The sequence below is a fragment of the Ciconia boyciana genome, chromosome 2, assembly GCF_034638445.1.
Source record: "Ciconia boyciana chromosome 2, ASM3463844v1, whole genome shotgun sequence".
In the NCBI taxonomy this organism is placed as follows: domain Eukaryota; kingdom Metazoa; phylum Chordata; class Aves; order Ciconiiformes; family Ciconiidae; genus Ciconia; species Ciconia boyciana.
This window is the reverse complement of record NC_132935.1, coordinates 47,669,009-47,693,657: the sequence shown is the minus strand read 5'-3', so window position 1 is coordinate 47,693,657 and position 24,649 is coordinate 47,669,009. Positions and strand designations below refer to the sequence as shown.

Sequence of the window (24,649 nt, the reverse complement as noted above, 5' to 3'; positions counted from 1 at the left end):
CTTTTGATGTATCAGCCTCAGAAATGACAGAAGGAATAGAGGAATGGAGTAAAACAGCATTTCCCATGTTTGCAGAGGGCTGAGTGAGTGTCCATCCACACAAGGGCCAAGTGGTTAAAGATGCCTCTACAAACGTGACTTGAAAGCATTTGTTATCTGTGTATGAGCAGTGACTGTTTGCACACCATGAGTTCCCCTCAATGTTCCCTGTTTGCCTCTTAGATGCTTGCATAATATTTAACAGGATTTAGCACAATGGCCCTCCAATTTTCCCCTAAAGGAGATCATGTTTCAGGTGAAAGTGTATTTTTCCCCATCTGCACTTACCGTAGCTACTGCTTAGAGCACCTCACTTCCACTCATGATCACAGAATGTCCCTGTGGCAACTTTAGTAATGACACAGGTGAAAAAAGAAAAGCATTAAGAGAAGATTTAATGTGTTTTAGTAGTTGGAAACAAGGAAAACTATCAGTGTGTGACTGCTCAGCCCACCACAGGGACCTGAGTGCCAGAGTTTCTGATTTAGTCTGCAAATGTCTTTGAACTTTTTCTTTGTTTCTTTTAAGTTGTAGACTTTTTTTTATGGGCCTGATTTTACACTCTTATCTAATGAAAATATATTTCAGTGATTTCAAATAAAATGGATCTATGGAAGATCACTACTTAAAGAAACAGAGGTGAGAATGTTTGCAGACCTTTCCAGAGTAGTTAATTGAAAAATGATCTGTTAGAATGATCTCCTCTGTGTGTAAGATTTTGTCCGTTTTATGCCTCTCTCTTCTGCAGAACCCTTTTATGGTTGCTAAATATACCAAACTTATTAAGAATGCCATAAAATATCTCAAACCTTTTTTACAGTGTTTACTTAAAAATAAGAATGTATATACCAGCACAGAGAGATCAACTAGTTCAAATAGTGTCCAGTCTCTGTGTTGAAGCAAAAAGGGTTCTAAAGCAGCTTTCCCGTTTGCATTAGGAGCAGTCGTCGGTTCCACCTCTCAAATAAGACACTACCAACTTTTCTGAGATGAAGATATCCCTGTCTTGTAGATATTTATTGATGAATGAGACTTGGGCACAACTGAGATGACTCAGGAGAAGGTATATATATTATTAACAGAAATTTTAATATTTAATACAGAACACTGAATGATCAGATAATTAATTCCATAAACAATCACAATGGGGCCTTCTTGGGCACTAATATGAGCTGAGGCAAAGCTCTGGATTTTTAAGAGAGTTGGCCAAACTGGTCTCCTATGCATTTTCTTAAGTAATAATAGGCTTAAACAAAGGGCCAAAATTGCAATGTATTTTTGCCTTGAATCCAACTTTAATATCATTTACCTTCTATCTCCAAAGGTCATCGCTGTCTCTTATAAGAGAAAATGTATTATTTTCTCTGAGAAAATATTCATAAGCTATACAGTAAAGTTCTATCTTGGCAACAAAGCTTAACGCATCGTCCAAATCTTTAACGCTCTCAAGGCTGAGATGTTCTGTATCCTTATGTCTAAAACTGGATGATACTTCCTGCCATAGACTCACTCAGAGCCTCACTTTATTCTCATGAAGATCAGTAAGGGATCCTCTGCAAATTTATCAAGGACTGGACTGTTTTCAAGGGGTGCAGTGCAAAGGGGACTAACTCCTATAGCTGAGCAGAGTACCTCAGGGCCTGTCTCCTTATGCTGACTGTCTGGAACCCACAAATTTGTTGTCCCTGAATTTACACATCCTCCAGAGCCCCACTAGTCAGTGCACTGAAAACCTAACAGTGAGTTGCTTGCAGAGATGATGCACTGAGCTTCTAGCAGAGCACAGCGAGCAGAGCCTGGCCGGAGGGCACAGCAAGGGCGCTCGGTGCACCTTGATGCATACCAGCCCACGTGTTAGAGCACATGGCCAAGAAGTGGGAGACCCGAGTTCTGGCTCCTTGTTGCAATACACGGTGAAGAGGCGGAAAATTTGGGATGCGAGGCCTTTGCTAGCTGTGGTGAGGAGGCGACCTGAACTCAGAGCTGCCATCTCCTAGCAACCAGGCTCAAAGCAAAACTGCAGTGGGAGTCCTAGCTGGAGCTGTGCCACTGTGTGGAAAGAAATGCACAATTCATAGGGCTACAAAGATAGCAAACAAAAAGGGAGCATGACTCAGTTCCGTTTCAGAGAAGTGCTGCCCTGGGAGGCTTCCAGCCCTGCTCCCTTCCAGCTACGCCCTAACACAAAACTCACAAGCTGCTCTGAGGTTGGGACTCCAAGGCTGGGGCTGCAATGACAAAGGGGGATCTTTGTATCGGACTGATCGCAGCCCTGTGCAACACCGTGGCATGCCACGGGCTGGGGCTTGAGGTGGAGCCCAGGCGTGTCCTGGTGGGGAACGCACTCCTCGGAGGGGTGAAAGGGGTTGAGGAGGATGCTGAGCCCAGGACTTCTGGTTCTGTGTACGAGCTCTAATCTCTCGGCCACTATACAAAAGGTGGCTTCCTCTAAATATTACATATAGTTTTAAGGAGCAGATCAATCAGCTGTACCTAAATGATGAATAAGTTGCCATACATTTCAGGTCTGAAATCTGGGCCTCATCTACGTGCTTAGCGCAGTGCTTCAGGACGACTAAATGCAGCAGCAGGGCAGGATTTTTGGCGAGCATTTTCTGAGCAGGCTCAGGTGTCAGCCCTACTGGTACGATTATGGACCATTAGCCTGGTCCCAGGGGGTTAGGTGTTACCTCTCATACACTCCCCTGGGATTTAAGCATTTTTCAGAAATGTTTTGTACTTCAAAAGGCAAAACTGTGTCCTTTTTCCTTGCAGCCACACCCAGGATAAAGAAGCCAGACTCTCTTTTTCTTGGGGAGAGAGAACATGAATATCATATTCACTTTCGTAAACCTGAGATTTATTCTGCACAGATTCATTCTCTTCTTTCTTTTCATCTTAACTGCCTTTGCTTTTAAACTAATGTAGAAATTAAACAAACATAGTGTTGTTCCAGAACTGAGATTTTTTTACTCTGTGTTAGTCATTCAGCACTTCTTGTTTTCCCCATGTTTACAGTGGAAAGGCTTAATAATTTATTTAAAATGTTATTTTTAAAAGTTTTTTGATTTAATAATAATCAGTAACAATTAACTAACCATTTATTAATATGTTTGACCTAACTACCTGAAACACACAGTGTTGTAATTCATAACAAATTTATAAAACCTGTGAAGTACTAACTAACCATTTTAAAACTGTTTATAATTTACCTTTAATAAGCAGTATGAACAAGATGTGGATAAAACATCTGTCCATCCAGAATTTGACTTATACCATCTTCATTTTGTATATGGCAATGGAAATAAGTCATTCTTCTAACAATATTTCTCTTCTGAATTTATTTTGGAGGAGAAGTAATTCAAGCATATCATAATTTGAACATATCATCTGGAAAATGATGGAAATCACAGAAATGGCAAAATACCTTTTAGGTACAAAAGCATGCTAAAATAAGAAGTTATCTGTTCACTTGAAAAAGTGGAAGCATGAAGTACATACTGTGATCCTCAACTTGGTATATATCAGAGATATCTATGTCTCAGTTTTATGTCCAGGTCTGTACTAGGAGAACACAATTTTTTCCTTAAAAGAGCAGATAGATGCAATTTATTTTATTTTCTTTTTAATCATGGAAGCAATTAAGTAACCCTGTAAGGACAGTACATACTAAGAAAAGATTTCATGAACTATTGCATAACATGTATATTGAAGAAACCCTGCTCTGCTCTGACTCATATTCTGAGCGGCTAATGAATAGTTTAAAAGGAAATACCATTCACAGCAACACAGATGCTAGTGCAGAATGTCACGACTGTGGTGCAAAGAGTGAGGCTCACCAGCAGTGTCCCAGCCTCCTGTTCCCCATGCCAGCAGAGGCACAGCATACACATTTCTTTCCAAAAAGTCTGTCCTTCATGGAAGCAACTCTAACAATGCCATTGCTCCTTTCTGTTCCCCATCTCCTTCATGGCCACCAAAATAATACAAAAAAGTCATAGCCTGTTAAAATAAAAAGGCCTGGCAAATCTGTGCTACATTGAGTTTTGATCCCATATATACACAAGTGTCAGAAATTCTGTGTATTCCCATTAAGAGAGAGGAGTACTACTGCCTTGGCTCCACTGTTAGCAATAGGCATTGCTACCATGTAAATGTAAATCCCAAAAGGGAGTGTGTATGCAGAACAACTCACATGGACAATGCTAGCTGACCATAAAGCTAACAAAACTTCTGCAACATAAATATAAATGGTAATGTTCCATAAATGGCAAAGATGGCGACATGCATTTAACTATTGCTTTCATGAAATGTAGTGTGTACCAGACTGACAAATTAATAACGCTGAGAATGCCAGCTTTTAACTGCCCCTATGTCAAGGTGATTTTTTCCCACTCAGTTAGAAAAGAGACAAAAAGGCAAACACATTTTTGCCTCATGATTCTTGAGACTTTCTTTTTTAATATGTTAAACTGAAAAATGTAGATTGCTTGTTGTTCTTGTTAATAAACACTTCTCTTACAATACCACTTTGAGGTTAGGAAAACTCAAATGCAGATTAGCCTTCAAACAGATAGGCAAGCCAGGGACCCAATATTTGCATATGGTCTTCCATTTTTTCAGCAAAGGAAAAAAAATTCATTCACATGAAAAAACAGAACATGCTTTCATGTGCTTTCAATTTTTTTCTAGCCTCAATAGCTTGTAGTATGGCGTTAGAAGAAAGGAGATAATGCTTCATATATTTTTCCCATTTGGAACCCACCAATTTATTTCTATGATTTTTGAATTAAAAGTAAAATAAATAGAAACACATGATAAAACCATGTAGCACTTTTCAAAGCATACCCAATTAATCCTCACAATACTCCTGTTAGATAGGACTTTTATCACTGCTTTTCAGATGGTGAGATTCTGGCAACAAAGGCAACCTTAAGGTAGCATTACCTAATATGTAAAGTGCTTGAGTTCTGCAACCGTAACAACATAACAGGCTTCTCTTTGTCTAACTTAATTTTTAAAATAATGGGAAGAAACTCAGAAGTTCCATCATGGGGCACCCTGTTGAATCTGCAGAGGGCTGCGGGGCCGGGATCTCTCTGCCCATCTCAGCTCTTGCACAGAGAAGAGGCTGCCGGGGTAAGTGACCATCACTGTCTGCATGGAGCAAGGTGTTTAAAGGAGGATGAGCCACAGGATTCCTGGATCCCATTGCAGGGCCCAGAAGATGGCCCTTCTTAGACACCTAGAGATCACTGCCTTTTCCCTGCCCGTGACCTCATCATGTATACCTTGTGCTCCGTCTCTTCAAACTTATTTCACAGTTTCTTCGAAATTCCTGACTCTTCAGCCCATCTTCCTTGCTTCTCCAGTTTCATCTTCTACCCTCCATCTCAGTTGAGTCTTCTTGCCTAGCAATTCCTAGTCTCTCCTTTCCAAACAAGTCTCTTGATGCCCGATACCTGAGCAGCTTCAGCAACTCAAGCCCTTTTGTTTCCTAATTTGTATTTAATCAGTGTCACATTCACTGATGGTCCCATCTGAGATTTTCTCTCCCTTCTCAGACTCCTGTCTCCTAATCCCCAAAATCCTGTCCCACAGGGAGCAAAGCCAGGTTCCACAATTAGCCAGGGCAGCTCCTGTTTTAAATCCACATTACTTTTGCTAGTAATATCTGATCCTCTTTCACCACTAGTTCTTTAATTCATCCTGACCAGTTTCCTTCACATCGCCAGCCTCAGCTACTCACTTCCTCATCCAGTCCCATCTCATAATCTCACTTTCCCTTCATCCTTTGTTATCTTTGCTCCTGCCATGGTTCGCAGCCCCAACATTCTTCCCCTCCTTTCTGCATTGAGATCAGGTTCCTAGTCACACCCACTGAAATTTGAATAATGTGGGAATTTAGCAACTAAAATGTTTTGACTGTGTAAGCATGTGCATCCAGTGTCACATCCTTGGCAAAAATGACACCACTATATTGTCAAGACCAAACACAGAGCCTTTTTTTTTTTAAGGAATGGTCAATACATTTAAGGATCAAAATACCCTTAAAGGACAAAATTTTCCTCATTCTTGAAAACGGCTGAAGTTTTCTCTGAAAGACTTCAACAGTTGGAAGACATACAGAACAGTAAATGTAATGCTTGAGGGCTGAAGGTCATGAAGTTATCACCAAACTGCATACCTAGTATTATAATGGGAAGTGTCAGGTAATCTTGATAAGTGATGATACTACCAACTGCTTGGATGACACACATTGTTCTGACAGAACACTGGATCTTTTATTAGCTTTAATTACATTAAATTAATTCTCTAGTGTTTGACCCAGCTTTTAATTTTATGACCAATATCCTGGAAGCCTAGACAGCTAAACATTATTTTGGCACATCACAGTAGGCTAAATTTTCCTTTAACACTGCAATAAGGCTGTTGACTCAGTGTGCTTAGCAATGGTGGAACGGTATTTCTGCAAATGATGGATGTGAGTTTTCACTTCAGTTTTGGTTTCCATTGCACATTCTTTCTCCCCTTTCCAGTTGCTAAGGTTTGTGTTGGAATTACTACTCACTAAATAAAACCTGTTCAAGACTAGGGAGGCCTGAACAAAATGAAATAGGTCTGCATAATTCACTGAGTTTGAAATCCAAATGAAGCTTCAAAGTAGTCCTTTGCATTGGCTGACCTTCATATTGAAAGTACTGAATATTTATAGTCCTTTAAAAGGACAACATCTTTCATTATTGTAGGAAGTGCACTTACAGCTGTGATCTAAGCATGGAGGCAAGGTAAGGTTTGTAGAAAAAGGTAATACCTTTTCCTAGACCAGGAGAAGAACTTAGGTGCCCAAAAGCTGATCTAATAAAAGATACTACATTCCCCAGAAAGCCTTATTTCTCTTACAACGCAATGAGCAAAAGCCAGCTTTTCAGCTGAAGTCAGCAGAGTTTCAGTACTCACAATGAGAAAAGCCAAGCATTTGCTACATGTTCCCTGATGCATTTGTGCACAGAGAAGTTAATTCGTTTGACCTGTTTGCCATGCTGCATTGTGCTTTCATACCTCAAAACTATTTTGAATAAAGTTCTACAAAATTCCCAGTCCCTATATTGAGGGATAATTAATCCAAAATTAACATCTACCTGAGATTTCAACTCATCACACCAGGCTCATAGCTGAAACCTGAAAATTGAATTCCTAGAATCTGTATCATCTGTTTAGGAAAATATTTAAAACATACCACAGATATATTTTATTTGAGGGGCAAAGTTATTCTCTGATAACTTTCCAAGACAGATATCTATATTTTATATATATATATATATATACTTGGGTATTTCTCTGCCTCTCAGGCTAGTCACAGTATTCTTTAAAATGATGCATCCATTGACAGTCCCATAACCTGTTGTCCAAAATCATCAGGACAGATAGATTTAAAGAATAATTGCATCTCTGGACAGATTCCTTCCCCTTTAAGTTTAGCTGTCCTTCATAAACAGCATTCCAGGTCTTCATCAGAGGATAAGGCACTAGAATTATGGATGAGGTCTACGCACCACCAGCAGAAAGACCCCTGAGGTTTTCCCCAGAACTACTAATTTGAGCAAACTGGCTAAAATAAAACATGAAGTCAAGTTCAAATAATCAGAGAACTCATGACCAATATTCTTTAGATTGGGAAGTGTTTTGATAATTCAAGGGTGGACTTAGCAGTGAAATCAAGAGGGCCATAATTACTGTCCTCGGGCATGCACACTATTTCTCCTCTTGTAAGGAACAGCTGGGGGACTGCACAGCTTTCTATTTCCCACCCTCTGTAACCAGATCTAGACCATGTTTTTCTCTATCACTGTCACTGCATTATTTTATTTACTTTTACTTACTTAAATATGTAAAAAAATGAGAAAGCCTGTTCTTGTGTGACATACTACTCAATCTGCAGCTCAGTTGGAGCTGGGTATTCCAGCTAAGCTGAACATTCATGCTTTAGCTGTGAGTCTATCACCCCATCACTACATGGAGATACATCAATTTCAGCTTAGAGTTTTCCAGCTCCTGAGCAGAGGCAGCTGCCCGGGTAAGCAGCCATCACCATCTGCACAGAGCAGGGCGTTTAAAGGAAGATGAGCCATGGGATTCTTGGTTCCCATTGCAGGGTCTGAACAGTGTCCCCTTCTTTAACACCCAGAGATTGCTGCCTTTCCCTTGTCTGTGACCCAGTAGTGCATACCCTGTATCCCACCCTCCTTGCTTCTGTCTATTATCTCACCATTACATGGAGAGCACATCTGTCTCAGCATAGAATTTTCTGGCATAGATGTAACATTATATGAAAAAGTGCTCCTAGCATGCAGATGCAACTGTATTGAACATGTTACTGCCAGAATCATGATTTTGCTATGAAGTCCAGTATCAAAATGGTTTTCATATTTTAGATAAAAATGATAAATACAATTTTTTAGATGGTGAGGAAATATTGATGTAGTCTAATTGAGCTAAATCAGGTGTAATACAGAATCCAGTTAGGCATCTAAACTCCCTGTAAGGCCAATGCTGATGTGGGAACTTGAAGAGTGTAGTGTCTATCAAAATGTTAAGTTAGCTGCCAAAAGTTCGAGGACCTCCAGACTGTCCTCCTGACACAGGGTATAGAGCCAAGAAAAGAAAGCACCATGCTTCAGATTAGAAGGGCAGTAAGTTCCTTTTGCTTTCAGGTTATTAACACTGAAATGAACTGCCAGCATCAGTGCTGTCACCAGGCATCAAAAATGACACGAGCCAGTGTTCAACAAGGAATGAAAGCACAAGACTGACACAGAAAAAGAAGATCAAAGGTGCTATTGTGTAGAAGAGAGAAAAATGAACCTCAGAATTCTGCATTTCTGATAGAATGACACATTATTTATAGACTGGAATGGGTATGTTAACCTTAAATAAAAGGTTAGTGTTTTCACATTGCAGTGTTTGAGCCTTGCTTTTTCACTACTGCCACTTCACCTGCAGAACAGAAACTTTTTTGGAAGAGGTACTCAGATGGCTGTTGCAAGGAGTTGTCAGAGAATCACTTTTGTTGGAGCAATAGCAAAGCAGAGGGATCATTTTTCATAGCGTGTCAGCTTTAGCCAGTTCATTATCCACTGTGATAGCAGAAGAGCAACATGAGGTCACCAGTGCTGCTGGCTGAGCATGGATGAGCTATTCCTACAGTTTAGATAACTGTGATGCAAAGTCACTGGGGAAAGAGAAACTGGGTTCTTCTAAAGGACCATGTCTCTCTGTCCAAATGGAAAAGGATAGCATTTATCTTTTTCTGTGGTGTTTGAGATAAACTTACTGTTCTTTAGTGAAGTTCTAGATAGCTGATTTTTGAATGTACTTTCCCTGGTGTGCTTTTACCCATCAGGGACAAAGGAATGTTAAAAAGTGCAACTCAATGTAGCAATCACATTTGAGGTGGACTAATGAAGGAAAGTGTCCTGCAAGTTAACTTCATAGCTCCTGCTGTTCTTGTCTTAGGTTGCAGTTTTCACCCTTCATAAGCTATTTCATAAGTTATATTGGACATGGTCATGCTCTTTATTTTTCTAGAGAATTTTAATGTATGAAAAAATTTAGTTAGCTAATGGTTTCACCACTATTAATTGGAAGTTGTCTCAACGTACAAGACAGGTGCATAGTGCAAGACTGTATAGTGCACTGCAGTGTATGCACAGCAACGAATTCCTCAGTGCAATTTTAAATAATGTGTCCAACGATGGCCAGCACCAGATTACAAACAGCTACAGGCAGGTAAGAGGCAGAACTGGACCTGGTTTGAATACATGAACTGTGCTAATGCCTTTGAGTTTTGGCAAAACTCCTATGTGCTCACGGCATATTTCACAAAATACATGTGACATTTCCCACAGAGACAGTGGTCCAAATTCAGACAAAGGGACAAAGGTGCCATGCAAAGAGCAGAAGAATCTTCAGGGCCACCATTTTCTGCTTTGCAGAGGAACACCAGAGGAGAGGGGGCAGGTGGAACTTTTGCTCCTCCCCGTTGTACCAGCAGAGAGGAGATCTGTTAGGGCCCAGGCCTCATACAGAATTTCTTCCTCTCAGGGTAGGCAGAAAACAAAGGCAGATTTTAACTCTGACCTAAAGAACAGCACAGCATGGCCCTTGTCTTGGGCCTTATGATGAGTTACTGATTTAGGCCTTGTTTCAGTAGCCAACCTTGAGAATCCCCACCCCCTCTATTTGCACCTCCCCAGCCACTCTCAGCCAACGTTTTCCTTCAAAGGAAAGCAAGTTTCCCTTGGGAGACTGCATCACTGACTCCTTCACCCTGACACAGAGGATGGGACCAGAGAGAATATGAAAGGATCCTTTCCTTCCCTCCATAGATCTCTCAGCCTAAGATAGGCGCAAGACCATGGGAGCAGGGTGGCTAAGCCTGCTCCTAAAGAGCTCATTTTGTTCGTGCCTGATCCCAGAAGTGAAGCACTGCATGATGAACTCCAGGGCCTGGGATGCCCCTGCTGAAATTAGATTAGCTGAAAATCTGAAGAAAATAAAGGTAAAACTTCAGTGGAAATGAAGTACAGGTTATGTTATGTTTATTCTTATGTTGCTGCATATGCCCTCTAGTGCTTTCAAAGCCAATTTCTTTGCAGTGGCCAGCACCTTGCAGAAGAACATGGCTACTGATCATTTTTGTTGCTTCCTCATTGACAGGCAGTACAAATGGAGGAGTCTGAGTATCTGACCTTTCTTCCAAACAGAAACAACATAAACAGCAAGAAAACAATGTTATCTTTTCCCATCCCAAGAGCAGTTTTGCCTGCAGGTAATGGTGCTGAATTAATCAATGTATTGCTGAACCTGATGCATGATGACAAAGGCGTAGCAGTACTTACTGCTGAACCACAAGGATGCAAAGCGAGAGAAATTCCTCCTTCGCGGTGTATTCCTCTCATCCAGAAGAAGCCTCACTATGCCTCAGGCAGCTCCACTTTTATGACCACAATCAAGCATATTTCTCTGCATTTTTCATACTTATGTGTACTGTCCTCAAGAAATTATCTCAGTGAGGCACTCCTATAGGGAGAGACGTTTCTGTTCCCCCTTGCCAACATGCCGTTTTTTAGTGACTACAATGGGCTAGATCAGCACTACTCCATTCAGTTCAGGAGGACTGTGGCACCAGAGCACCAACAGAGAAAATTTTTAAACTCATGAATCAAATGTTTAGGGAGCATGCAGGGGAAGGTGTGTGGGAGTACTGGAGCAATGCTTGTGCCAGCTTTGCAGTTTTATTACTACAATATCATCACGGTCAACATAATTAAACCTCCCACTATAGGTCTCTTCGTCTACTGCATTACAACTGATATCACTCCCACCACTGACAGCATATTTTCTTGACACAAAACAGCTTTCCATACACCTGCTAGCTCTGGGGTATGGAGATGCAACTACTCAAAAAGACTTTATTGGAAAATTATGGGGTATAATTTGGACTTCTGAGTTCTTTTTCCTATTTTTCTTCTGCCCCACATTTTCTTTTAATACTACATATACTGGACTCTGTGGCAGGTGGAATGGACCAAAGCACTTTATATTAGATTCTAAATGAAATTCTTCTTCATTCAGAAACAGAAGATGATAGCCTAGACGTGAAGCATTTGAGGTCAATGTTGAATTAACTTCCTCAGTTTCAAATAATTAAAAATGTCATGTGTTCTGCTTTGAAAAGGAAAAAAATAAGTGCGCTGGAGATTCCAGCGTATTGCCATATTTACAGTACGGTGTCTCTTCCACAGGTAAATTCTAGTGGGAGTTATAGATAGCTGCCTTTAAAAAAAAAAACAGTTTTCTTGTCTGTTAGAGAGTGAGCAATTACTTTTGTGCATGCACTTAATGACTGGTTCATGTTTTCAACAGTAGGTCCAGATATTTTAAAGATATTTTACCCCGTGTTTGATATATTTGATTGCTAATAATTTTATTTTAAATCTGCTTTAAAACTTGAACTGCACGTTTGTGAAAACCAAAATTCTTTGTATGAATTCAATGCAGGGTGTCTGTTTTTGAACACTGCCTCAGGTACAACTTGACTTTTACAGTTTAAGAAAAAAAAGAAAAAAATATTTTAAAAATAAAAGGTATTTTAAAAAAACCCTGACCTCCCCACCCTGTCTCAAACTATTTAGTAGGAAGAAAATCTTTTGCTACTGAAGAAGACCTGCTCTAAATTTTTGACAGAACTTGGTGCACATCCTTTAACTTTGGTACTGTGAGGGTTCTGTATTTTAAAAGATTCAGTAGATAAGAAGTGATGCTTTGGGTTATGGCCTTTTGATTCCACAATCATCAAACCACAGTTGCATAAGCCGTTGGAAGAAACAAAGAAATGAACTTTGACTGGCCTTTGGAGGATGCACTTTCTGATTTGCTTCATTAATGGAGACAGTAAAACTGAAGCTTAATATGAAATACCATGAGTAATAAGCATGCAATTTGTGCACTGCAGTACAAATCTGTTCCCCAAATATTCTCATTTCAGGGGAGGATTCTTCTGGCACAATACCTGGGCTGCTGGCCACAGCCTGCTTGGCTGCCTTGCCCTGTGCCCAGCTCTTTAGCAGCTGGTGCTGCTCCCAGGCAATTCACTCAGCTCCTGCTCCCACAGCTTATTATATTTTTTTTTCTTAGAAAAATATGTTTCTAAATTTAGTTTAGGGACATCAGGCCAGTTGTTGAATCACAAACATGTTCCTGCTACCAAACATAAGCAGTCTGTGAATACATTTCTACATATATTTTCTGCATGGAGAATTGCACTGTTCTGACCGAGGAATACAACTGAATCCACTGTGCAACTGATGATTTGAATTTAGGAGTCATTTATGATTGTTTAAAGTCTTCTAAATCTACTAATTCATTAACCAAAACCAAAATACACCAGTCTTGAAAAACAAGAGTTTGCACATGCACACTGGGTTTGGATTGATTTCATTAAACTGGCCCAAGCTCTGCATAACAGGGCTTTACTCACCAGAAACATTATTCCCTGTCTGTGCTGTAGGCAGAAGGGTGTGTGTAATGAAGTCATTAGCTAAACACAGGAAAGGAAAGACAAAATCATGCTTTTAACATACTTATCTCTATGCTAGAAACATCTGACAGGCAAGAAAATTTAATATCTTCTTGCCATATGAAGGGGAGGGATAAGTAAAAAGCTCTCTGTTCTGGCTTTCAACACAGGATCAGGAAGAACAAAAGCCCTGGCTCCAAAACCTCCATCTTTGGGCCTGACGAGAGAACTTTTACATCTACATTTCCACCAGCCTTTCCTCTTCTGCCTCCTTGACAGGAGATGGATATTAAAGACACAGGGAAGAAGGCTGTTCTGGTCCCTGTTCATTTTCATTCCACCTATGGTAGGAAGGGGGATAAGGTTGATTAAAAGTTTGTGTCCAAGGAACAACCCGACACTCCATTTCTGAGCCTTCAGTCTTGTCAAACTCCAGAACAGAAAACTTACATTGGCATCGATTTTACTTCACATTCAAGATCTTATTGCAGCTCGGGGTGTTTAAAGTGTTCTCTGAAATCAGCAGCTTGAAATTCAACCATATATGCTCAGCACAAAGAGCCTGGAAAAATAAAGCATTTTCTAATTTAATGATCTCTGTGTTGAGGTGAAAAATTAGCTGCTCACCTTAGGGCCTCACTGTAAATCCAAGGCATGAAATTATTTGCAACTGCATGCCTTGCACATTATTTCTTTCCAATACATGTAGCAAATTTAATGTAGGCTGGGCTGGAGCGTGGAGGGAGGGGGGTTGCCCTGTGATACTTGGCAGTCCCTTCCAGCTGCATCTGCTAATAACAGAACCCTATCCAGCACTGCTGAAATCAGGAATTTTGCCACTGACTTGAAAGGCAGCAGGATTTAAAATTACAATGCATACCGCTTATTTTCTTCCCCTTGACAATATGGCCAGTGCATTCTGGGTAGGAAGCTAAGTTTCCCAATACTAGTACATAATTTGATCTCTTGACAATAATCCACACGCAGCTAAACGGTGCCTGCATAACATTTTGTGCCTCAGTGGTTAAAGCATATCATTTGGAACCACAAAAGCAAAGCCAAAGTCCAACTCAGAAGTAAAATAATCATTAGGTGGGGAAATGATGGAAGTGAACAAGGCCTGAAATGCAAACTAGCATGTGGGTATCCAAGGACGTTACAGTCGTCTTAGTGATCATTTTGAACACAGATAAAAAAGGATAAAGCACTGAAGTACAGAAATCACTCTGATCCCTATTAAATACAAAATCACAAAGAGATGTCTGAATACAAAAAGCCATTATTAATAAAGCTTCTGTAGTGTAAGAGGTATTGAACACTTCGCAAGTTAAAGTGACCTTTGCCTCTTGTGTTTTTTGGGATTCCAATTTCTATTTGTTTGCTTTATGTTAAGTGAACTATCTGCTTCCCTTTGCTCTTTTCTATTATCTAAGACTCCACAGCCTCCCATTCTGAAGCAAAAATCACTCTGAGCTGGAATTTTTCAGGTCTTATGTAAATATACAGCAGAGAGGGGACATGGCCCCATCCCTCCGCACTGCTGCCACTTGTGGTCAGCATGGATGAAGTGCCTTTTCTTTCCCATCCTCTACAGCAAATTAGGCTCTGTGAAACCCAAGAGGAAGGGAACTCCTGATGCTTTCTCCTCCACCTCTAACAAGGATGTATAGTTGATGTGCTCTTCCTGCATACTGAATAGCTGTGGCAAGGACTCCATCTCCCTGAAACAAAACCGCTTCTTCATGCTCCCTCTGAATTCACAGCTTTCTGCCACAGAAGCACTGCCTCAGCAAGACATTCTCCAGTGTCCACTGGGGGATAGTTTTGCATAACTCCCTTTTCTGTAACCAATATTGTCCAAATCTGCCCTTGATAGAAAAACACATAATATAAACAACAGAATAAAGAAAGCATTTAAGAACCCTACAATTTGTTTCTTCCTTCCTCCTGGGACCTGCAGTATGCATTCATCAGGAAAGAGAGCAACAACATACACACGGAGAGACAAATATATATCCTTCTTCCTTCTTTCCTGCTGTATGAAGGCTAATAAAGGAAATAACTGCCCAGTGTGTCAAGATTTAGAAGCTGTGCATTAGTGGCAAGCTGAAACACAAATTCTCTGTCCTCAAATACAAAGGTTTAAAGGTCTCTTCCCCCTCACTCCTGAAAGCCAGATACAGTGATCCTGAAATGGAGGTCCATGCCCTCACTGCAATTTAGATTTTTAATTCGTTTCTTCCAAAACAGTTTTACAATTACCTGTAATTTGTCCACCAGTAATTTCCTTCCTTCTTAACAGAGACACAAACTGCTCCTGGTCTGCAACAGCCAGACATTTTTTTTTTTAATAAAACTGTGCTTGAAGAGTCTTTCTTTAGGTCAACCCCCTTGTTACATGCAGAGAAACGGCACCAGAAATTGTATGGAGGCAGATCATTAACATCTTACAAATCTCAATTTCTTTAAAAACGAACATTTAGGAATTAGATATAAATGGAAAGAAACACAGTAGTGGTGATTTCCAAGTGGCAGTACATGTGCACTTTTATTAATATTCAGATGTATTGCATTAGCACAGAACCTGTATCCAGTCTGCAACCGGCACTTGTATCAAGCTGCTCTATTCAGGTTGCTGCTATGACAACTATCCAGAGGCAAATGTCAGGTCAGCTCCCAGCATATGTGTCTAGGCCATAATTGCTTTGTCAGAAACCTAATAGTCACCTACTCCTACTCCTCTAACAGCTAAAAGCAATATTGCCAAAATTACTAAATGTTGCAATATTCTTAACACCCTATTCATATGCTACTAAAGCACTGAAAACTTTAGATTTGCCTTCCTTTTATCCCCCAAACTACAATGGGGGTGAAGAATGTGTTTAAAATGCCTATTTGCAAATTTATGTTCCTTCATATGTCAGTGTAAAACTGGGATCATTAAACTTTCTCTTCCTTGGGGGTTAGATATTATCCTTCACTCCACCATGATGATTATTGATATTTAATTTGCCTGGTTACAAATCACAGCATGGAAAAAAATTATAGCTGTCATCCTGATGAGAGGTTTCTTAAAAAATGCATGCAGTGTTTATCATAAAGAACTGCTTCATAGCATCATAGTGCATGATAGTCTGTGCAAAGTGGATAGACTTGCTCTTATCAACTTGAAAAGCTCAAATAATCAAAGATTTTTTCTATTGAGTTTAGCTTTTATAATTAAAGAAACTGGGAGCTTCCAGAAGACTCAGAAATATAACCTGCACATTTATCCTAATCTTATTTATCCTAATCTTACATCATATCTTTTAATCTTATGATTAAAAAAAAAAGTCATTTAACATTTATACTGAGGGAACTTTTTTGAGATGCCTAGCAGAGACTGAAATAATTGAAACAGAGATAGAGGTGAAGTAAGTAATACTCTTGCAACTGCAAAGTTGTCTTGCAGTCATCTCCAAATATGATCTCATGTGAAGAATTAAAGTTAGTCTGCATATAGCTGGTTTGTTCAGTGGAAGGGAACTTGTCTCCCATGCACACATGGAGACATCACATATCCTAATAGTGTCATTGTATTACCTCCCATTTGCCTTGTAGATAGTGATAAAGAACAGTTGAATTAAACTAAACTAAAGAAATTACGAATTTTACAAGAAAAGTATTATTCTCATGTCTGTGCAGTGAAGGTATGAGGACAACACCTTTGTCAGGCTATACAGTTGTCTGACTGTTGTTATTTTCAGCTAGTCTCTGGAATGAAAAGAAACTGTACCCTTTAAATTCACATTTAAAAAAAATGAAAATGCAGAAAGCCTTTTTCTTATCATGTATATTCTACTAGATATTGACTGACAAACACTCTGTGAAGAGCCTACTAATTTAAAAAGCACCAGCTCTGGCTGAAAAATGCCTTTGTTAGAATGGGAGATATGTAAGATAACTTTCATTTTCCTCTGAGCTTAAGCTCTCTTTGGGCTCAACTTGTCATTTGCTATGTAACTACAAAAGAATCATACATTGCATGTCTGATTACTTGGGGCATAAGGATGACAGAAGTGTACATCGCTCACTTCTTTGGCTACCCAAAAACCTGCATGCTGTGGTAGCCCTTCAATGACACTACTCACTGAAATGGAGGTCAAATTGCTAAAATAACATGGACTGAGTCCAGGAGAGAATCCGGTCCAGTGCCTTTGCAGTCATATGTGACCACTACTCTCCTATCTACAAATATAATAATGAATTCTCAAAGGTCCAGATTCCTAACTAGTACAAAACAACATGGTGCCAATGAAGTTACATCAATTTTCTAAATGATCTGGCTAGCTATACATGACATGTCCATAAAAAGGTTCATACACTTCTACAGACACAGTATTCTATGATTAATTTCTTTTCCTGCTTTCCCATATTCATCCTCCCTCCTCGCTCCCAGGTGCTCACATTTTGTCTTGATCACCAAAAACTTCTTATTTCATTAGAAGAAAAATGCTCATTCATAAATTTTGCAACATGACAGCATGCAAAAAGAATCAATTCTAAACAACAAAAAAATGAAAAAAAAGGCAGCTGTTGTAAAAACCACTTGTGTCCAAGTAAGAGTGAAGGCAATTTTTTCCTAGTATCGTTCTTATTTGCTCTTCCAAAGGAAGATTTCACTTCTTCATCTTCCTTAGTAAAAATAAAGGGGCAGGTCCTCTCACATACTAATGTATATAAACTACTATTTCCTCTTAGATATTCCCTTGAAGAATTTTCAATGGTCTTTTTGATTTCAGACAGGACAGTAACAAGACTAATCCACCTCCACTTTCCACAGAGTACCATAGGCCAACACTGCTCCAGGCTGTTTTATGTGAGGTGTTATAAAAACTACACCATGCACACACCTGTTTGGAAGAAGCAGAGACTGATAACAGTTAAGCTCTTAAAACAAAACTTCCATTTCTGTGACTGACAACAAGCAGAGTCACAGAGCCAAGGCCTCTGCAGCAGCAGTCCACAAAACAGGCATCCCAAGCTCTCTTCACTGCCCAGGACAGTAATAACCAGATGACTTTTTCCAGATTTTTCTACTTATTTAACCATTCTTCATTTGCCCAACCAAGACACAATTTGTTTTGTAAACTGAAGGACACCACAAGTCAAGTCATCCTGTTCACCATATGTAATGAATGCATGTAAAAATGACTGTATTTTAGCTCTACTTAATTTGTTTCATGACTCCCTTGTTGATAGTAGTCCAGAACCTCCACTTCAGCGCAACTGCTTCACACTGAATATTGCTAGAGATGTAATAAAGATCTTGAAAGATTATCCTAGAAGAGCATCCCAAGATATTACTCAGAAGCACAGGAAATCTTAAGGATTCAGATAATGCCTCTTCTATCTATCTCTGACTGAAGCAAGTCATAGAAGTTCAATTTGATTATTGTTTCTACATTTTTTATCAACTGTGATGAAAAAAGTCCTCAAAATTCAAGACTGGAGTTGCCCTTTTTCAGTATCCAGACTCAGCAGAGATGATTTGGAGAGCAACACAAAAGCTGTGCATTGCCTCTGTACCCACTGCCTGATCTGGACTGTGGAAAGATCAACCAAATCCAGCCCAGTGTCATGAGCATTTCACTGTTTGGCAGTAGTATCAGTAAACCTATACAATTTCAATACTTAAATCTATAAAATTTGTGCAAGGGAATAAATTATTTTTAATATCAGGCAGAATAGAAAAGTGGAAGCGACAGAATTCTTCAGTCAGGTAATAGGTACCAAATATGTAACTTCTCGGCACTTAAGCTACTGGCCAACCAACGGAGCTTGATCTCAAGATAATGAAAATGCACTGAAGCTAAAGAGAGCACTTGAGTAACATCTGACATGGCCAGACAGTCAAAGCATTATAGCCCAAGCTACCATGACCTAGTAAACACATTTATATTCCTTACCGAGAAGTCTCAGAAACTGACAATGCTTTTATTGTTGCAGTTTCAAAAACTATGGGAAGTTATTAGTTTCCTGACAGACAAGATCACATTGAGTCTCCCATTATGAAATAAATTATTGCCATGAAAAAAACTAATTTTGAAAATAAGTAATTGATGCCAGCAAGACCAGTTATCATTAACTTACTTTTAAAATCGGATTTTTGCAAGCAGAATTTTTCAGCCTTGAGTTAGGAAATACAAAGATCACGTGAGTGGAATTTAAGGCATACAGGTAGAAGGATGGCTTTGTCCTGCTTCAGACTTAACTTTAGCAGACTTAGTATCACTAGATCAGGGCTATATTAAGCACTGCAGCTATCAGAAATAATTCTAGGAAGTCATTCATAAGATGCAGTATTTGTGTGTGTGCACACACACACAATTGGAGAGGTTTCTTCTGAAGAGATAACAAATCTGTGCACAGGATTATAAGTATACAAAGCCAACTCTTCACATTTAATACTTGTGAAAGAAACAGCTAATAGTTATAAGCATGGTCAATACTCTATCTGTTCAAAAGAAAAATTGAGCTCTTAGAAGTTTCCACAGTTTTGACTTTCAAGCTGGTTCTTTTTGCTGAGCAATAATTGAGATGGTTTTTCATCAAACCACTGTTAAAATGAACACTGTAGGCAAAAACATATTTAGTTTGGAAATTCATATTATTTTACCGAAGTACAGACTTCCATTAGCGACATACATGCAGTGTGCTCAGAACTTCCTGCTCAGGGACTGTGTTGTGCCAAGGAGAGGAAGAGAAATGGAGAAGAGGAGGAAAGAGCATAAACAAGACAAGAAAATGAATTCAGGAAGCTGCTGAAGTTTTGTCTTAGCTTCAGGATTGGGCATAACACTCACTGTGTTCCGAATACACTCACATTTTCTGGGTAATATTCTGAAAAAGGTAGTGGTGGGGATGCAAATTACCCCTCACTTTGAGGCAGATCACCCCTCTGGAGAATAAAAGGCAGACCTTGACTGTGCTGCATGCAGGAATAAAGCAGCTCTAATGCAACACTTCCATTCAGCTCTGAGGGGAAGTGCTGAATGAGTGCTCTTACCAGATCCTCTTAACAATCTACTTTCCAGGACTGTCTAATGATTTTCCTCCATTAGAAGATCTCTTGATATAATTTATGAAGTGGTAATTTTCATTATCCAAATCTTATTTCCCCTTTCCTCCTCCCAAATTTCCACTGAAGGGTCCTTAAAGCCTGAGTCCACCCATTGGTATAATGCCCAATTTCGGAAATTTACATTTAAAAAGGAAAAAGTAGAGCCACATTAACAAGAAAACAAGGCGGCTTTTTTTTTTTTTTAGAGCTATGGAACAGTAAAAACAACATGCTGAACTGAACTTTTTCAACCTTTCTCTGTTTAAGAAAAAAATCCAATGAAAATATTTCATTTTTGATATACATAAGAAAAGTGAAGGAAATTTAAAAGTAAGTAAAAGGACAAAATAGGAAGATGAGAAGGATAGAGCCCTTTTACCTATAAGGCACTCTCCCTGGATGTGAGGACAGAGGTCCACTTCCCATCTCGGCATAAGAACCGAGCACAGTAGTGTGTGTTAAATAACCCGCTCAGAACTATTCTGGAATGCTTTGCTCTCAATCTACTTTGTTAATGTCACATACTTGGAATAAAAAATTAAATTTCAATGGAAGTGGGACTAGAATCAAGGTTTTCTACTTCTCTAATAACTTAACTATTCTGCCCTGCAGGGTCAATTTCTCACTATAAGTTTTATGAAGCTACCTAACACACATTCCCATAATTTTTTCCAGCCAAAACTATTAAGCAAATCTATCCTGAATTCACAAATAGTTTTGCAAGTACCAAAGCTACATCAACCCAGCTAATTTACTGCTTGCTGAATCAAATGGCTGGTGCTATTTGCAACTGTCTGCACAGTGTTCCCAGAACTCACTGCCAAAAAGAGGAGGGAGCTGAAGGAAGCAGAACCCAACACCTGTTCTTCGTAGGCAATTTTGCTACTTCAACATCACAACTGTAATTAAGATGGTCAGTTTGGAGCCATTCTGCCTACAGATTTTGAGTTCTGTAAGGAAAAGTAAAGACATACCTCTCCCCTCAACAATAACTACTACCAAATCCTTCCGTGACAGTAACACCACAACTAAAAGAAAGAAAAATCCTATTAATAAGCTTTTTTACTTCTGTCTACAGTTTTAAAATTGTTTTTCTTTCAACAGCTCTCTGGCTCCCTGGAGAGTATTATGGGATACTCATCCAAATCACTCTAAAACTCTGCCTCACCCTGGCTGGACCAAGGAACTGAGCCACAATTTTTGTGATTGCTGAGGACAGGTTAGTCTCCAGCCAGTGCAATGAAAGCAACTGATGTTTGTACAAGTCTCTTCTAGTTCTCCTTGCGGTAAGCACATCGACTTTGTAGCTTTTTTCTTTTTTTTTTTTTTGTTACTGAAAAATCAGAGAACAAATGAGAGAATATAAAACCTGCACAATCCATACGAGCACCACTTCTAAACTAAGCCATACGTAACGTTACAGTACTTTGACATCCCATGTGATTTGTAAATCTTAAGGCAAATGTACCACAACTATGACAATACTATCAAAAAATATAACAGCAGAAAGAAATAGCAATATCCACTCTCAGCTCCTAAGCTATCAATGTTCTAAGGATAGTTGTAGGAGTCTTCATTCAGTCAGGGCAGGACCTGAAAGAACTCAATGGACTATGTATAAAAGAAAAATGTTCTTTCAAAAAATGTTCTTTTCCACAAAAAAAGTTCATCTACCATGACTGAGGCATATTTTGGAACAAGTGAGATATTTGACTTTATGAAAATCATGAAGAGAAATAAAGCATAATCATCTTTGCAATAAGAATGTTAGAGATTCATTGTATCCATGAAGCAACTAATAATCAAAGCCTAGAACAAGCTACCAGTTTGATTTTAAAAAATTGAAAGAAAACATGCAATTCTCAGCAAATTAAAAATAATGAAACCCTAACATGCACTAGAATAGGTGAATAATCACATAAGAAAAAATAAAATAAATATTGATATGAGCTTTAAAAACTCACTAATAAAGTAATTGACAGCATTTTGCTATATATCACAATAACTTTTCTGTTTCAGGCAAATAGGTAGTTTCAGAAACACACTATTTCACCTCACATTTACAAATGCATACACATTTTGAAACAGAATATGTGCACAGATAAACACACTGACTCATGTATACATGCATCATTTCTGTTATTTAAATTATATATACTGTATGTTCTGTTCCTTTAAACTCTCGTATGCAGATTACACAATCTGCCCTCAAAATCTACAACCGTTAAAAAGCAAATATATAGCTTTATCCAGCTGGACATTATAAATGTACTAGGCACTCTCATACACCTTATGTAAATATAGACAAAGACATGCTTGTGTATTCATTTAAAGAACTACAGCTTTTGTATTTTAATTATTCTTGCTAGCAAGAAATGTATAAGGGATTGCACCACCCTTCTGCATGGCATCCTACGTAAATGAGTCCAGTGCATTTATAAATATGGATGTGGTAGACCCCCAAACAACACAGTACCTGCTGTCTATCCAACCGCATCCTTTTTGCAGCATTTCTGCTTTCACTCTCACAGGCGGAAGCCAGGATACTCTCTGCAACTGCTGAAGTAAGGTGTGAGGGAATAGGTCGTGACTATGAGAGAAAAAAGAAACACAGAAATTATTTCTAGCATAATCCACAATATCCTTTTTCAAAGCACACAATACCGTCACCTAGGCAGGAAAGTCCGCTCATTGAAATGTAGTTTATACCAACAAAACAGGGAAATGGAACTTGTAAAGATGAAAAATGAAACTAGTTAGATGTCAAAGCTGCAGCTGATCCATAGATCCATGAGAAGCCCTTTCCCCCCACAGCTCTATTGTCCAGTGTGTTTAGTCTGGCTCATTAAGCTGTACTTTGAACAGACAGTGGCATATTCTCTGCGTTCCAGCAGCACCCTGGCCGTCTGATTCTTGTTAAAAAAACTGAAAGGCTTTTTATCCTGTACAGCATGTGACAGAGATGAGTAGCGTTTTTTTATAGTCATAAAAAAACAAAACAAAAAACCCCAAGTGATAGGGTTGAAACATCACTCAAAACATAACAGATTGTCAGAACATTTCAGAGCAGTCTCAATCTGTAGTATATGAATATTTGCATTCCTTGCTGCAACATGACTGATGTGATTAAAATGACTTAAAAAAAAATCTGTTTGTCTTTTGATAATGCCAGCCTTCCAACAATGAAGATACTTTGTGGTTCAACTAGATATGGTTCATTTTTTCTGATTCAAAACCTCTCATTACTAATTTCATAGCACTTACATGTTTTAGGTTAAAGGTGCAATGAATGCCCAAAAAACAAGGGAATGCTAAAATCCATTGTTGGTTATGAACTCCAATATAGTCTTCCCTACCAGTTCATTAAGAAGAATATATACACATCTTTTTTCATAATTGCATGCAAAACAATCTTTCTGAAAGATGAAGCTCACAATAAAACTAATCTTCATTAATATACAAAGATATATTTGAACTACCAAGAAAATAAAGAAAATGGGGATAATAACACAGATATTGATATACATATAAGCCCATTCCAGAGACTGGAATTTATTGAACTGGTCCTGAACTTCCATAAATTTTCAAAGCTTCATTGAACTCAAAAGTACTATGTAAATTTATACCTGCTGAGGAACTGGCTGTATGTGTGGGGTTTTTGGGGTGTGTTTTTGTTTTTGTTGTTGTTTGGTTTTGGGGGTTTTTTTGAAGAGTTATACCTTCTTACGCCTAAAAGCATAAATATGAACCTGCTATGAAATGCCACTGACTTTTGGAAGCAAGTTTTGAAGTATTCCCATTCAGTTCTTAGACAACCTTAGAACAGATTCATTATACTGGCTCAACTGATTTCATGGTTTTCATAACATTCCAGAAACTGAGGAGCCAACCATTACTAATATTACATTTTTACCTTTAAAACTGTAATATTTAAATTTATTTTATTGACTTCGGATGTGCTCTGCAGAATGCCAGTTTTTTATCTGACACTGTACTTTCTCTAATGCGTGGGACCACAGTCTGCCTGGGGCCAGAGGCTAAACTAGCTTTTAGAAATAGGCAGGGATTTATGGGTCTCCTTCACTAGTGCAATAGACTTATTTCTCCCCACTCATCCAAGAGCAAGCTCCTTGGCATCAGTGTAACAGCTGTGTAAGAAAGACAATCAGAGGCTGCAATACTACAATAAAATACACTTGGATTGATTTGACAGAACAAACTATTGAACTTATTTCCAGTTTGCACAACAATGCATTCCCATGCACTTTTGAAAATAAATCAGTCTAAGAGATGAGGGATGCTGATGTTAAACCCTGGTGTCATTATAGAATTTAATAGTACAGTACAAGCAGACACCTTCCTCAGAGCTCCAGAGGAGGGAGTAAGTCTTTGCAGAAGGTTTTCACTGACAAAGCATTATATTTATT

The 24,649-nt window shown here is 38.9% G+C and overlaps 1 protein-coding gene across 4 annotated transcripts in view; it reads right to left on the bottom strand.

Moving 5' to 3' along the window:
* The window catches only part of NOL4 (nucleolar protein 4), a 196,619-nt gene that overhangs the window by 11,226 nt on the left and 160,744 nt on the right, over positions 1–24,649 (bottom strand). For 3 of the 4 annotated variants that reach the window (XM_072851279.1, XM_072851280.1, XM_072851281.1), the window contains one exon: positions 22,699–22,812. The exons of the other annotated variant lie outside the window; for it this stretch is intronic. In XM_072851279.1, the coding sequence (XP_072707380.1) occupies positions 22,699–22,812 (114 nt within the window). The remainder of the gene's footprint in view (positions 1–22,698; positions 22,813–24,649) is intronic. 4 annotated transcript variants of the gene reach the window in all.